The 16,698-nt window shown below is 35.2% G+C and overlaps 2 protein-coding genes across 2 annotated transcripts; both read right to left on the bottom strand.

The window, feature by feature from the left end:
* Nucleotides 1-3,278: 3,278 nt before the first annotated feature.
* Nucleotides 3,279-4,367, bottom strand: LOC104878345 (VQ motif-containing protein 20). The gene is made up of 2 exons (XM_019222829.2): nucleotides 3,816-4,367; nucleotides 3,279-3,699 (listed from the first exon to the last, which is right to left on the bottom strand). Exons 1-2 carry the CDS (start codon nucleotides 4,197-4,199, stop codon nucleotides 3,637-3,639), a joined length of 447 nt encoding a protein of 148 aa, XP_019078374.1. The 5' UTR covers nucleotides 4,200-4,367; the 3' UTR covers nucleotides 3,279-3,636.
* A 7,358-nt stretch (nucleotides 4,368-11,725) lies between these two features.
* LOC100247527 (adenylate isopentenyltransferase) lies at nucleotides 11,726-14,392 on the bottom strand. Its single transcript, XM_002279335.5, has 2 exons — nucleotides 13,432-14,392; nucleotides 11,726-13,358 (listed from the first exon to the last, which is right to left on the bottom strand). The coding sequence occupies exons 1-2, from the start codon at nucleotides 13,495-13,497 to the stop codon at nucleotides 12,279-12,281; spliced, it is 1,146 nt and encodes a 381-aa protein (XP_002279371.2). The 5' UTR covers nucleotides 13,498-14,392; the 3' UTR covers nucleotides 11,726-12,278.
* Nucleotides 14,393-16,698: the final 2,306 nt, after the last annotated feature.

The raw sequence follows: 16,698 nt of genomic DNA, 5'->3' as shown, positions 1-16,698 counted from the left end.
CTCCCTCTAAAGTGATTTTCTTAATTGATTAGCCTTAAATTCACAATTATTATCACAAATATTATTAATTAGTAGTAATAATTTTATGAATATTTATACCAATACTATTATTTTCAATAACAACAAGTCAATAATAGAATTGTTATTTTATAATTACTATCCCTATTATTCAATTATAATGCTACTACTACAACTAGTACTAATAATAATAATAAAGAAAATGAATAGCTAAAAAGAAAAATAATGATAAAATAAATGAATTAATTTAAAAAATAAAAAGACAAAATATGCAAAAAGGTAAAAAGAATTATGTTTTTTTTTTCTCACGTTCATAGATTTTCCACTAATTTTAAAATTTTGTATCCTACAATCCATTGCATCTTTTTCAATACCCTTAAACCTACTTTTCCCTTCCTTTAAAAAATTAAAATTCGATAATAATTAAGGATATTTTTATAATATTGGATCATTTTGCTTGAAAGAAAATAATGAAACCCATTTCATCTATTATATATTTTAAATTTTTCATTAATTAAATACCCATGAAATGCTCATTTTTATACAATTATAAAGATCAAATTACAATTTATTTTGTAATTTTTATACTTCATACTTAAATAATAATAATAATAACAATGCCATAAATGTTAGTTAACAAATTATATATTTTATAAATAAACTAAATTTAAAAGAATGTAAGTCAAATAATTAATAGAAGATCATATCTCATTGTTTATTTAGTGAGATATGATATCCTTAAATATTAAATCTAATGGGTATAATATCTTAACCTAACATTTTGGATGAGATATATTATCTCATGATTATATTTAGTTTATAAAATGGATAAAAAGGTAAAATAAAATATACATTATTTTTTAATATTTAAAATAAAATTTATTTTGCATTTTAATATTTTCTATTTAAAAAATATGAGATTTTTCTTATGGTTAATACTGTTCATGATTAAATATTTTTAAATGTTGTAAATAAATTTTTTATATTATGTTATTTGATATTTAAAAATTATATATATAAAAACCTATTTTATAATATATTTTAAAAATATTTTTTTAGTTCTTCATTTTTTAACCATGAACTTAATTTTATAATAAAAAATTTATTTTATAAAATAAATAATATAAAAAAATAAATTTATGATACATGAATATTTATATCCTATATTTTAACTTAGGATTAAATTATCTTATGTAAAAAAAGATATAAAAAAAGTGATAGATAATATATCCTATCAATTATTTCATCTTTAAGTTTGAATATAAAATAAGAAAACTTACCTGATCTTTACCAATTCCATGCGAGATTATATCACACCAATGGAATCCCACCATGTATGGAAGTAATTTGCTTTATTTTCAAGCCTTGTTACGATCTTATTTATTTTGCCACCTGTATATCCTTGGGTACATGCTGTAACATATGTAATCAAGCCACTCGTCTCAACGTGGAAGTATTCACCAAATATTATACTAAAAAGAGATTATTACAATATATCAGGTTGGATATTAACAACAGGTCATTAATTTCCCATATAGACGTGTTAATATTAGTAATCGTATTTTACCTTATCATGAGGGTACTTTCAAACATTTCCCTTCTACTACTGTTTGAACTTTGCATAATGTTGTACTTATAAGGTTTCCCTACATTAATCGCTCGAATACTTCATGCCTACCCAAATCAGAAATAGGATTGGGGAGCGAGCCCCATTGGGTTTCATGCCGTTTGGTAGGCCTATCCCGTTAGCAAGCATATAGAGATGGTTCGAGGGTCTTGATATAAATTGATGGGATTAATTCAAGCCTCTCAAAACAAAATTGACTCAAATATATTGCTACATTATTTCTCAATTAGATTGAGAAAGAGGAACCACTTAACAAGCATCGTATAGCTATTAATTACTAAATCAATTAAATATATATGCGGTGATGTGTTATTGATCCTTAAAAATGACACCATATCATTTGATTTGCAAATGGCATGAACCAAACATGTCCAGCTGACAAGAACCAAGTAAGGTTGAACTGCAGTCCAAATTCTCCTTTGCGGAGATTTTTTGAGCTGTGATTCCTTGTTATTTTCATAACTAATCTGTGATATTGTCATTTCAAATTCTAGTTTCTCTCAAATAAATAAAACTTTCTAGGGCCATGATCATGACAAAAGCCTGCTACTTTTGCGCTCATTACCCGCTTGACTACAAATGCACCAATTTCTGAGGTGACACTCGGCCTAAGGGACTTATTAATCACCATATGTTCTTGCCTAATCAGCGTCTTAATTGCCACTTACCTGGCTGATGCATAGGAGCATTCTACCTGCCAATAAGCCTTACAACAGACTGAGGCGGCATTAAATTAAATGTGATGTGTCAAAGCAGTGCCTAGTGCCGTAATCTAAGGATCAAAAACATGGGATTCCTTGCATTTTCATTGTTTGCTCTTTGAGTAATGCTTCATACGAAGCCACTGATCAGATTATCAGTACTGTTTCTGATGTAGCCGATATAATCATAATTCCAAGCCTATTAATTCTTTGGAACAAAAAGAATTACTTGAATGTTATTCTCCAGCTCCCAAATCTCATGTTGATCACTTTTTAACCCGGAAGCTCTAATTACTCAATTGATCTAAGAAAAACCTGTAGTATAAGTTTCGAGTGCATGCATGTATCATTCCAGTTTGTATGGAAGCTAGTATGGAGCTGCCTGCCTGGACTATGTTAAGCTCAACATCAATGACTGTTCCAAGAACATACATGCACACTGCAGTTGGCAGCTAGGCTCATGTGTTCAGCTACTCCATGTTGTAGTTTATGAAGTAGACAGTAACATGATTTTAGTCATGGGATCTTTAGTTTGGTCCAAATTGGCTCCAATTTTAGAAATGCTTGGCCTTAAATGCTGCTGATAATGCTTCTTGTGCCACCCTTGCATGTGCTGAATCTCTCTATTACTCATTTGCTCATGTTCCTTTTCAGCTTCACATTCCACGCCTGAAATTTGTATTACATATGGACTAATTCCCATTATTAATTAGCACCCCCATAATGGAATTCATAATTATAATTTATATCATGCATCCACCATATTTAAATATTATTTTTAGTTGGTTGAATTTCAATTTCAAGGGTACTGATCAAATGGGTTTTGTTAATGAATCATACCCAAATTAACCAGTGCCATATGTTATTTTCTGAATTTTAATGACTAGTCGTGAGATCACAATGAACACGGATTCCTATGCCAATCCCAAAGATGAAAGAATATGTAAATATTGTTAGCAAAGACAAAGAGAGTGAAGAACCGCCGTATATGGTACTGCACTCTTTACAGAGAATTAAAAAAAAAAAATGGCATACCGATCCGGAGAGATCAATCTTTCATGGACGGCCAAAGAATGAATTAAATTATTGTAAGTCACAAATAATTCTGAACAACTGATCTCTTCAATTAACATTGGACACAGGAGAAGACTGACCAACAAAATGGAAAAGGAAAAACAACCTATGAACAAGAAATGAATTGTCAATCAAATGGAGAGAAGTGAATGGGGGAATCAGTTCCCGAAAACACAAATCACTTCATCTCAATATTCTGGGAGTCCTTTCATGAACTCAAAAACAGAAGGTGAGATTGAATTGGCCATGTTTGGGGAGCTGAAAGCCGGATCGGGATATCTATAAAAGGGGCAGGGAGAGCAGAAGAAATCAGTGGAATTCGGGGTGAATAGAGGGATATCTGCAAGGTAAGGATTGGAGGCGTTGAAGATTGGAGAAACGGAAGATGAGCTGACCTGAGCATCACCAGCACCACCGCAATGGTCATCAGTAAGAACCGAAGACGACTCGTTATCATCCCTTGAGGAAGCCTTGACAGCCTCCTGCGGTTGGGCTGGTGCATTATTCTGAACACTATCGGAGGACGAAGACAGACCCGTGAGCTTCTGCACCAAGGCCATAAAATCACGAGCTTGCGTGTGGATGATCTTGGGTGAATGTGTGTATATGATTACGGGATGTCGCTGCTGATGCTTCGCCGCAGGTGGCTTAGAGAAGGATAAAGTGGATGATGGTTTGTTAATGGAATGAGAATCCTTGTTGATCTTCAATGGAGATGGACGTGGACCATTGATCTCCTTCCTCGGCTGTTGCTCATCATGAAACTTTGTGGGACTCATGATTCCTTTCCTTAATTCCTACAAAGCAAGACACAAAGATACCAAAGAGAGAGAGAGAAAAAAAAGAAGAAGCAATTAAGGATCTGTAATAAATCGAGAGAGAGAAAAGGAGAAGATGGAGAGATTGAGAGAGCGAAAGAGGAAAAGAGAGGGATATATAGAAAAGTAGTTGAGGGGTGTGGGTGAGGGTGTGAGATATGGATCAAAGTCGATAGCCAGCGATTCTGACCGTTGACATTGGGGCATGCGGTGTTGAAATGTTAGGGTTTAGAGGAAAGCAGTTGTGGGACGCTAACACCATTTGGTTTTTTGGCCGCTTTTCTCGGCTGGCCAGCCACGCCGCTGGAGGCTGGAGCTACCACTCTGCTCTGTCCAAGTATTTTCGCAATTTCCGCACTCTCATTTCCATTCCTTTCGGCTCAGGCTCATATTTATCCACTATTCCAAACCATGCCACTTGTGGCCATCCAAATTACAAGAAACTTTAATTATTTTTTAATTTAAAATAATTTGTACATTAATTTATGGTGAGATGAAAGATGTACAAACAAACTTTAAGACAAAGTATTTTAATTAGTCCCCACATTTGAAATCATTCATTAGTCAAAACAAGTTAATTTATTTTATAAATTGTTTGGATTGAATAACACAAAATTTGACTTTATTGGATTGATGAAAATGAAGAGCCGGTTCATCCAATTTCTTATTATTTTTATCAAATATAATGACGTAAGAAACAAGTTGACAAGATATTTGTAAATCTAAGAGTATCAAATTTGAACGCAGTTCTAGGTTGCACTAGTCAATGAATCTAAAGCATGAATTTGACAAGTTTGTGAACTCAAGCCAGAGTCAAGCACTTGACTTTTATTTAATAATTCAGGCTCATCAAGGCATGCCAAGCTGGGAGAGGGCTGAGCCCTCCAGCTCCAAATCCTCCCTCGATGCAGGAACCTAGTGCAAGGCAAGTGGCCGTTCACACACAAAAATTGTGTGGGATCCACTTGACACACCCATCATGATTACAACACTAGAATCTAGAACAGAGGGTGTGTCCAACGGGGAAATGTGAATTTTGACATTTAAATGGTAACTATTTTTGACTTTTTACGAGACCCTCGCATTTGATGGGAATTGACCACCAGTGAGCCTTACCAATCCCTGCCCTCCTTCATGAAATCTGATTCGCTTACAATTTAATGGCCTATTTGGAATACTTTTAGTCATCATTTTCTCAATAATCTTTTTGTGGGGCCATTAGATTAGAATTTGTAAGAGTGATAATTAAACCTAGACTATATTACTTTAGTTTATTAATATTTGAATTGATAGTTTTTTCAAGGTTTGAATCTTAGTTTGATCCTTGGAAGTTTGGTTTTCATTATAATTAGATTTATAGTTATTCCTATACACTAATAAAAATAAAAATAAAAATTGGTAGTGGTAATTAATATATATGAGAAATTGTACTTTTATGAAAATGGTTTTTTTTTCTTTTTTTTTTTTGTTGCTCACACTTGGTATCAAAGTTTGATCATGAAATATATAAACAATTAACAATAATACAATTCAATCCCACTTTTTGGACCGAAAAATAATTTTGAATTTTGAAGGATCTACATGTAATAGATTAAGGATTTATACTATCTATATATTAAGGGTTACAAGCAAAAATTAGGTTTGGGTTACTTTGAAATATTTGTACCGGTTAAATTTGACATTTGTTCATCTGATTATTTCTTTTATTGCACAAATAATTGGAAAAAATTTCAAATGAATGTCAAATAAGCTTTTTTTAATGACAATTAGAAGAAAGAGGTTTATGTTGAGTAGCCTTTAGGGTATATGAAAAAAGAGGAAGAAGAAAAATGTCTAAAAGCTATAAATAAATAAAAAAGCTTTATATAGATAAAAATAAGCTCCAAGAGCATGATATGCACATATTAATATCTATTTTTATTAAGAATGGATTTTTAAAATGTCCTTATTAATACAAGGTAAATTTATTTTGTAAGAATTTTTTAAAAAAATTAAATGATAAATATAAGTCATGATGCCTTATCTTTTTTAAATTAGAGAGTAAATCAAGTAGATAATGATATCTTTACATTTCAGAAGTAAACAAATGATATTTTTAAAAAATTTAAAATAGACTCATGCAAGCCTATAAGTATTGAAAAAAATTGAGTTGAAGAAACATTGAAATTAAAAGAAAAGATAATTCAAGTAAGTTTGTTGATCTTACAATTTTTTTAAGAATGATTGAGATTTTGTGTTATTTAATTTGTACAAAACTAAAGGCTTATAAGCATAGTCACATAGTCTTCAAGTCAATTTCACTTGCAACTAGCAAAGTGTATCCTATGATACATTAGAGATAACAAAGTAATCATTCTATATGCGCTTGCTAACAAAATTGAGCTTGTTGGATACATAGATAAAACTTAGTAGGTGATATAGAGAAGCAAAAAAGTTCTTTGGGTTGTGCATTTAATGTTGGTTCATAAGTTTTTTCTTGGTCATTGAAGAAACATTAAAGAGTTGTTTTGTCAATAACAAAAGTCAATTATATTGCAGCTACTAGTAATGTTATTTAATTGGTATGATTATATCTTTCTAATCTAAAAATCAAATTGTAGATATCTTTATAAAACTAATCAAGGGGGGTAACATTGTTTAAGTTAAAGAAGATGATGAATACGATTAAGTTTGAAGAACTTGGTTTAAAAGAGGCAATGTAAAAATCTTAGTTAAACTAATACTATTTTTTACAATTATTTATTAACATTTGAGTTGTTACATTAAACTATACGAAAAAAGGCTTGGTCTTGTAATTGATTTTTAGATAAAATGACTAATGTTTTGTGACCAACATAATTTAATTGAAGTTCAAGTCACAAACTCTCTCATCTTAGATGAGAATTGCAATATATTTACAAAATATGTTCGGTATTGGGCTCTCATTGAACCATAGCATTTGTCTCATATATATATATATGCCAACATCAATGCATATTAGTGGAATTTTTATGGCCATGACTACTAATTTGGTAATATCATTCAATTAAATAATAGTTGAAAATGATAGTTGCAAGAGTACCTAAACTTCCAAGTGAAGTTTTTACAATATCATGTCTTTGTAGATACATGCCCTTTGAAAATTATCTTGACAATGAAAGTAGGTCGAGCATGAATATTCAAAGGGGACAACTATTGACATTCGGGTCTTGCGGCTGGTTCCATTGTTATCTTCACGTCATGCTTTCATCGATAGTACCAAAACTTAAACAACAATTATTAATTACTTTCTAAAATTTTTAATTACAATAATCTAATTAAGTTTAAGAATTTGTGTCGGCTTGATTTGATGGCTTGATGACCTTTGAAAAGAGCACTTAGATATATTATTATGAACATGAGATAAAGAAGTTTCCTCCATACTAATATATTGGTATTATTAAAATTTTGGAATCGTGGATATGTTATTTTCATTAATCCTTTCCTATGAAGGATTCATAAATGATATATTGAAAGAATCTTTTGGATCTTCCAATATCAATAAATTGATTGTTTCGTTCCTATATCTTCAAAAAAAAAAAAAAATTAAAAACTGTTTCTTGGATTTGAAAAAAAGTAATTCATCTATGATCCATACATAATATCATAAAAAATGAATATAAATTTTGGACTACTACTTAATATTTGCAATAGCTCTAAAAAAATATCTAAAAATATCAAATTTAGATATTTATATCCAAATTTAGATATTTGTATTCGGTCAAAGTAACGAATCATGATGTATATGTTTGAAATAGATTTCATTTTAAAGAGTTGAAAAAGCATCATCTTATTGAAAAGTTTTATATATCCATCATTTTTCAACGCATTTCTTTATTTAAAAACTCTATTTTTTAAGTCAATCATGAATTTAATTTATACTTCCTAAAAATGAAAAAAAAAACTTATTAATCATATTATTAGGGTTGGAATGAAGGTATAGACTATTTTTCTTGTAATCAATTTATCACATGATAATAAAAATTCCAATTACAATTGATCTTTTTGAATAAGTTCATGGGTATTTTTGTTAGTTTTTTAATCGAATTTACAATCTAGATATGGCAAAGGGTTTCAAAGATGAAACATAAATAGTCGTAGTGTTTGATTTTCTTCATTTTTGAATAAGGTGTCATTTCCAATATTTGTTTTGCAAAGCATACGGTGTGGCCCAGTTATTTGCCAACTTCATCTCTCTTTTCCTATGGTGGACACCGGCACGAGGCTTAATACGCTATTAGTCGCCAAAGAATCCAAGATTCCAGCTTGGGCATCATTATAGCATTTAATGAACCACATGTTTGGGTGAATGGAGTTGAAAATGACGAATTTGTCTTTTCTTCTTGTGTTAAAATTCCTTTGCAAATTCGGATTCCCATTAGAAGGATCAATGATGCGCTGAATGAAAAGGCGACGGATGGATTTCCTCGAACTGACGCGCCGTTCTTTTAAAGCTGTGATCATTTTGATTGGCGATCTGTCGTCATGGTCAAACTTCAAAAATCGGCTGCCTTCTCCATATTTTACGACTTCTTAGATTTTCTTTCCTTGAAAAGTACCATGTCGTCTGGTCTAGTACGCCCATCTGTTCCTAGGTTGACAATTTAATTTTCAAATTAAATGATACCAAAAAATAAGAATAAGGCACCCAAGTGGTCCAGTTCAAAGAGCAAGTATGACCCATTAAATGTCTTTTAAGGCCTACAAACCCCTCGTCAAGACATTATGGTCACGTAAAGGATATCTTAATGGTTTCTTTGTAATAAATTATCAAAATTAAACACGTGATTAAGTGTCTTCTTATTTTTTTAAATAGTTTTTATTCTCAATGTAAACATCTACAAGTTTGGACATCCTATTAAAAAATAGTATTATTGTCTTATTTTAAAAAAACATAAAACAAGATATGTTCCCACACGGGAAATAAGACATTTAATGGCAGGCTCTTGAAAACAGAATTAAATTAGGATCAAATAACCCATAGAGATAGAGGACATTCCGTGGAAAACTTTGGCTGGGTTTACCCCTGCGGAGAGACAGTCTCCGCTAACCCATATTGACCGACTTTGCAGTGCCGCCACAGGCCCACGATGGGCCTCAGATTTAGCCCAACTTTTAAGATTAGTGTCAAAACTGAACTTGAAGCTTGGATTCATTCACTTAAGGATTGGACCTTAAGTACGTCAGATGCATGTGAATGGCGCTTAACTTTTGGGCGGGTCAGGATCTGGGCCCCCAACTCATCCAGCTAGGTTGGGCCCAAGATGGATTATATGAAAGATTGAGTTTGCATTGCTCCTCATATTCGTGTCCAAAACATGGACGGGTCTTCAACCCGAGACTTCTAGAAAACAATTCAAAAGTTATTCAGAAAGGTTTAATTATCAATGGACAGAGCAACAGGGAATATCGAATTAAAAAAAAAAAAAAACCTGACCTGATTACAATTTAATAAGAAGGGAGTGCTCAAAAACTGTGATGCTTCTCTCTTAAGTTTCCAGAACAGACTCAGAATGAAGGGAAGAGTCAAACTTGGATAAGGTGCAGATGAATGGGAGAGAGAGGGAGTGATTAAAATACAAAATGGCATGATGTGGAAACCCCACATTCTTCTGAGCCAGATACTCAGTGAGACTTGAGCCAGTAGCACTAACAACTGAAGAAGCAGTGTCATTACACCAAAAGCCCAAAAAACGTATAAAATAAGAGGGGATGGCGTTATAGGATCGTGCGCAAGGAACCGCACGCGACTGACTCACCTCACTGCTCTCTCTCTCTCTCTCCCCCTCCCCCTCTGAGTCTCACCACAGCTCCTACTCTCGATTCTTGCTATAATACTATAATACCGGCATGTGTTTCTACTACTTGCATATTTAATTGAAGGTTCATGTATTCTAGATATGTCCCTCTATTAAATAAACTGCTTTCATACATTCACCCTCTCTTCTCGATGCTTTTGTCTTTCACTCTTTTCACTCCTCCTTGGATCTACCATTCATCACTCATCATTTCTCTCTCCGTCTGTCTGTCTGTCTCTCTCTCTTTTCCTTGTCAAACAACATTCTTTGAATGATTTGATTAAAACCAGAGCATCCATCTACATTCGTTGCATTTTCTCAGTGATCTGTAAGGCCACATACCATTCTGAAAGAGTGCTTTTTTTCTACGCACTACCACGATGAAGTGAAACCCTTCAAGCATGATAAAATAGTGAGTATGTGTTTATGCACAGTTCTAACTACTTCACTGAATAAAATAGCGCGTCGAGTGATTATAATATCTCACTGAAAATTTTATTCAGAGAATTTGATTGAAAAATTTAGGTTTGTCCTATATGCCATCCGTTTGTATGCTTGAAAGGCCAAAAGATGGTTGAAAGCGCATCTTACATGGCAGTATTTTTTAATATGTTAATGGGGTGGTTGAGATGTAGCAAGTTAGTTAATGCCAAATGTTTAACTCCAAGGAGTCTTTGTCCATCACCAGTGAAGAAGCCATTGGAGCTGGAGCTGATGAAATGAGGTGTACCAGATGATGTACAGGTGGGTGGGTCCTGAGTACTCATTGGCTATGATTGGAACCTGGAGGCATCAACTCCTGTGCTGCATCAGTCCGACTAGCTTCCCTGGTTAAAAGGAAGGGAGTAGCATTCTTCGTTATTCATGGGGTATGTACGGGGATCAGCCTCCAAAGCTCTCACACTTACATTGGCTTTGACTTGTAACGTTTGGTCCCACATAACCAGCCGATGTACAAGAAATTGAGAGACTTCCAAAAACATTTGGAGCTTTCAGAAAGGGACCGTTAAAATGGTCTTGAAACACTGGATCGCTAGAGATTCTATAATTGTTTCAGAAGATTAAAAATTGATCACAACCCCGGGACAGTGAGCATTTGAGAAATATAATAATTAAGGGAAAAATATGTAAGCATGGGATTAGGGCATGCCACCTATCTTACAAGTTACAACCAGAAAGGAAGCAGGTTTATGGCAGTTCGGCAACAAATATTGAGTGAATTCCCAAATAATTTTGCAAAATTGTTTTCCAGCAATTTTCTCTTGCTGTCTCCAAATTGAAAAGGCACTGAAGTACAGTTGCCATTTAATTTGGAAATTGACATGGTTTGATTCTTCCAGTCTAAGAGGTGCAATTACTTTGACACAGACTAGAGGAGGAATAGCCTTCTTCCTAGGTTCAAAAGTGGAAACAAGGCACCCTTCCCCCGTGCTTGACCTACACATAGCATGCCACTGTTAGGAATTTAGGAAGAGGACCACCATTCCATGCCTGTATCCATTATGCCAAGTATAACTGGTGCTGTCTGGGAGAACCCATTAAAAGGAGAATTTCATCCCATTCCAAGCTTTCAAAACTCACCTAATTTTCTGCATAAATGCAGGGGAAATTATGGTTTCCATTAGCTCTTTTATTGTCTTTATATTTTACTCAAAAGTAGTCGCACACAAATTCACAATCTTTAACCGACGTTAAAATTTTTTTGAGGGAGCTTAACATTTTACAAACTTGCTACTTGAGGGAGGGTGCCGTCCATCCTGACCATGCCCCAGAGTGTGACTCAATCCGTTTTCGACATTCAAACTCGAAAGAAAAAGTACACTTTTGTGCCTCATGAGTCATGACCCACAAAGAAGTCGTACAAACATTTTCACACTCCAAATGTGATCCACAACACTCTCAAAACTCCTAAACATGAACCAAGCATGCATAGAATTCTCAGCCTTGACAAGATATTACCTGCTTTCCTTTTTTTTCAAAGCAAACCTTCCCCTCCCCAACCCAGCGTCCCCGAAATTGCTCGCCCTCTGGGCCCAGACATGGTCGCAGCTCTGGTTCCCAAATTCCAACCCATCATGTAAGTAAACCTTTTTATTTTGTTATGGTTTTTTTTTTTCAAATAGAGAGGGAAAGAGTAGACCCAAAAAAAGGGGGAAATGAAAGTAATTTAGGTAACTAATTTTGGATCATAGGAAAACAGGACGGGTAGAAAAAGCTGAACAACCTACTCCTCTAAGAAGCGCCTCACAAACTTCACGCTCGGTTCCACTACCTGCTTCTCCCATATTTCTGACGACTTCTTGCCGGAATCTGACGACAGCAGCACCCTGAACGCCTCTGTGGCGTCCAGTCTCTTGAGGTCCCACCCAGCTCCCCTCATCCGTAGGATCTTCTCTATCTGCTTCTTCGCTAGATGACACGTGTTGTCCTTGATGGCCTTCACTGCCTCTTCAAAACTTTCCATTTCTGGATCATCCTTCTTCTTCTTGGGATTTCCAGCGATTATTCCTTGGTCGACGGGAGGGTACTTTCGGAAATGCCTGTCGAACTCGGGGACTCCTATCGCTTTTCTCAACCCAGTTTTGGGTCTAGACTCGTCTTCATCCGGGTCGTAGAACTTAGCTAACTCTTCAAGCATCCCTGAGCCAAGCATTTCATCGACTCGCTTCGACAAGTAGTCGGAGAGAACAGCAAATGAAACGTCAACCCATAGGAAACAACAGCGGTAACGTAATTCGGTGGAGACCGAGTCCGAACCATTGAAGGGGTCAGACTCGGAGTCAAACCGGTCGACGAGGAGTGCGTGAATAAAGGAATTGGACCCACCAGCGAGGACTGGCAGTTTGCGGCGAGAAGAGATGTCTGAGATAGCAGCGGCAGCCACCGAGCGGAACTGGGAAGGGGTTATCTCAGCGTGGGAGGAGTCGAAATCTCCGAGCAGGTGGTGGGGTACACCTTGTCGCTCGTGCATTTGGATCTTGTTAGTGGTGATGTCAAGGCCACTGTAGATTTGTATTTTGTCAGAGTTGATGATCTCGGCGGGGAAGCGTGTGGCGAGGTCGATGGAGAGTTTGGATTTTCCGGTGCCGGTGGCTCCCATGATAACGACGACCTTGTGCTTGGTGCGATTACGGCGGACCGTGGAATCCATGCGAGCCCACCCGGATCTTCGGAAGGTGGGCTTTATCGCCGGTATGAGTGGGAGCGTTTGAACTTTGCTGCAATATGGATGATAACCGGTGGGGACGGGGAGTTTCATAGGAATAGAAGTGACGGTCGTTTTGGTGGGGTGGTTTGTGCAGTCCTGCACAGATACGTCACATTACGACAGAGATGGCATATAGAAATCCTAGCGGAAATGGAGTGGGATTAAAAACCTGTACAACAACTGTCATTGGACAGAAAAATAGTGGTTGTGGAACAGAGGGGAATGGCATTTCCATTTGAGCGCTAGGTGGGGCTTCTTAGTCCCAAGGATTTACTTGGCATGCTGCTATTGGTGACTCCAGGTTACCTCCCATCATGCCTGTATTGATGGGTGGGGTGGGAATGAAGTACTATTCCGATATATCTTCTCCCTGGGAGCTCTCCAAGATTGCAAAGTCTCAGCCTCGGCGGCGTTGGAGGATTGTCTCTATGTTGTCTTCAGTTTTTTTGGACCCTGCCTTTTGTTCGTTTGCAAATGAATATTTCGTTGTTAGTGAAGGTGAGAGCGCAGGAGGACTGGAGCAGGCTCTATTATATAGACGCGTCTGCTCAGTGTGAGAACAAGAGGAAGGCCATGGGCTTGGGCTAATAATTCCTCTTGTCGACAGAGAAACTCCTCTTCAAGGCCGGCCAATTTCACACCAACACCATTCACACACTCTCTTTCTCTCTGGACTCGGATTCAAAATGGCCTTTTTAAAAATATTACTTCAAAATGACCCAATTCTCTCACATATTTTATCTTTAAAAAATTTATTTGAAAACTACCGCTTATAATTACATATTTTAAAATTATATTCTTTATTTTTTATACCAATCATATTTTCAAATTAATTAAAAGAAAAATAAACAAAAGATGACTAATTTTCAAAACAACCTTTCAATACAAAACTTGTGCATTGATCCCACCGGAAAATCTACTTATTTTGTCCTAATCTTTTGTGAACTCCTGAGTCAAAGTATTGACCACAGTCACCTCTGAGAGCCACCTAGAAGGTCTATTTTATTATAATTACTGAACGTCGGCTTTCATTATATAGGCTGCTAAAGAGACGTGTTATAAACTATGATTAGTTGGAAACCTATTCATAGTTTCCTACCTGTTGAACTATATCAGTTAACCCATTACATAATTAATTAATTATATATATATATATATATATATATATATATGTATATGTATGATGATGATGATGAGAACGATGGGGATGTGGTCCGTACAATGAGGCCCTTTACTAGTTAAGGCAGCGGCTATGGCTGTGGTGGTCTTGGATCCGGCCGTCTATGAGGCAGGCCCCAAGAATGGGGGGGAGGGGGAATTTATCAAATTTGTACGCACATTTGCATCGAATGGGAACTTCCATTCAAGGTGGAGGCCACAAAAAGAAAGAGAGAAATCGAAGAAATCTTGATCAGTTTCAGAATTTTGGGTGACGCCGACACGAAACAGGTTAGGAGGGTCAAATATTTTGATTATCGTCGTGAAAGTAATTTGATTAAATAAAATGATTGATTTTTTATTGGAGTGGACAGAAAACATTGGAGTTTTCGTCGCGATAATGGCGCTCCTACAACAACGACTATGAGGTGGGGTCTGGGAGGGAAAGGCATGGGGTCTTGACCACATCTGATTGGTGGTGCAAATGTGACAGTGGGCGTGGTCCACTCACATGCCCCCATAAATTTGTTATGGCCTCATGAGTTTATGTTCCTAAACTAAGCGGCCAACCTCACTACATTACTGCATCTAATGCTTGTGTGTCTGTCTCATTCCCCACTCCCCCCACCCCCGGGCAGAACATTAACATGCCAATCCAGGACCTCTGTATTTTATTTGGTCCAATTTTTTAATCAATCATGTCTCTAGTATAGCATTTGATTTCCTTCAAATTGGAATATTTCCGTTGTTCTTTAAATGAAACAATCTACTGTGTATTTGACAAAAGAAAATGTATTATGTTGGGTAATTATTGAGTGTCACATAGGAAACGAATTATTAAGGACGATGCCTCATAAACTATTAGAATTTTTAAAATAAGTGAAGATTGGAGAAGTATCCAAAGGATAATTAGGATACGACAAGGAAACAATTGCTCATGTGGGAGACCAAGCAGGGGATGTGTGAAAAATTCATGTATTCAAATATAGTTACAATCCGCCAATCATGGAAGGATGTTGATTGTCTCTACTAGTTCTTCCTAACATTTGATGTGTTGACTATAGAAAATAGATCTACCTAACCAAGCAATGTGAGGTAGTTGTTATTCCAATATAAACTCAAGAAAAAACACACAAAAAAGGATAAGTTTTTTACTCTCTAAATTATTTTGTTACCCCTAATTCTAGTATTCTTATCGCCAATGTTAATTTATTATTGAAGTGTTATTAACTAAGTTTGTGGCTACTAATGGGTTAATGAATATTTAGTCTATGACTACTAATGGGTTGATGAATGTTGCAAGATTCTCCCTTATTTGAACATGTATGGGACCATAATATGATAATTTGATGAAAAACGAGAGTCAAGGTCACATGGTGCAAAACAATTGGTACAACTTCAAGAGTTATTCATTGCCATAGAAAAGAGAATGAAGGAAGAGAAAGAGAGAAGGAATTAATAAAGAAAAATGAACAAGTAAGATGAGAAAATACAAGGCTAAGGGCAAAGCTAAAAACCAACACAAATTCCCTACCCTCAATAATTCAAGAGGACTAGAGTTTAAAAAAAAAATAGTGCAACAAGCGACAAAAAAGATAGGTAGTCTTAATTGAATTGAGAGAAATACGGAGAACCACTATGTGACTTTTAACCCTATGATGGAAAACATTGATTTAATATGTTTAATAAAAAAACTATTTAATTCCCTTAAAGGAATCATTGATTGCCTGATATTTAGAAAACATGGGATGTCTTTTCAATTTCCACATACAAATCTTTGGGAAATAGGGAATAATGTATGAGTCAAATCTGAGTGTCATGTGGTAAGAAAATTATCTAGTAAGACCATCCATAAATAACTTAAAAAAATTGATTAATCATCAAGTGAATGAATAGGATACAATAAGGAAATGAACCAATTAGATTGGCTTAGGGTGGAGGCCCAATAAATGACACATGGTACTTATAGTCATTTTTATATTAATTGCGATATGTAAAAGACATCCCTTATATTAATTATAACATTTAGAGGACATTCTCAGGTATTAAATGTGTTGTGTCAATGGTAATATCTTCGTTTATGTTAATGTCTTATGACAATACCTTTCTTTAATCATGAAATGCATAATAATTGTTTTTATTAAACCTTCAATCATGATTGGTTAAAGCAAGCAATGGTAGTATCTTTGTCTATGGTAATGTCTTATGACAATACCTTTCCTTAATCATGAAATGAATAATAATTGCTTTCATTAACCTTCAATAATGATTGGTTAAA

The sequence above is a fragment of the Vitis vinifera genome, chromosome 1, assembly GCF_030704535.1.
Source record: "Vitis vinifera cultivar Pinot Noir 40024 chromosome 1, ASM3070453v1".
In the NCBI taxonomy this organism is placed as follows: domain Eukaryota; kingdom Viridiplantae; phylum Streptophyta; class Magnoliopsida; order Vitales; family Vitaceae; genus Vitis; species Vitis vinifera.
The sequence above is the reverse complement of the archived record's forward strand: the minus strand, read 5'-3'. Positions and strand labels throughout refer to the sequence as shown.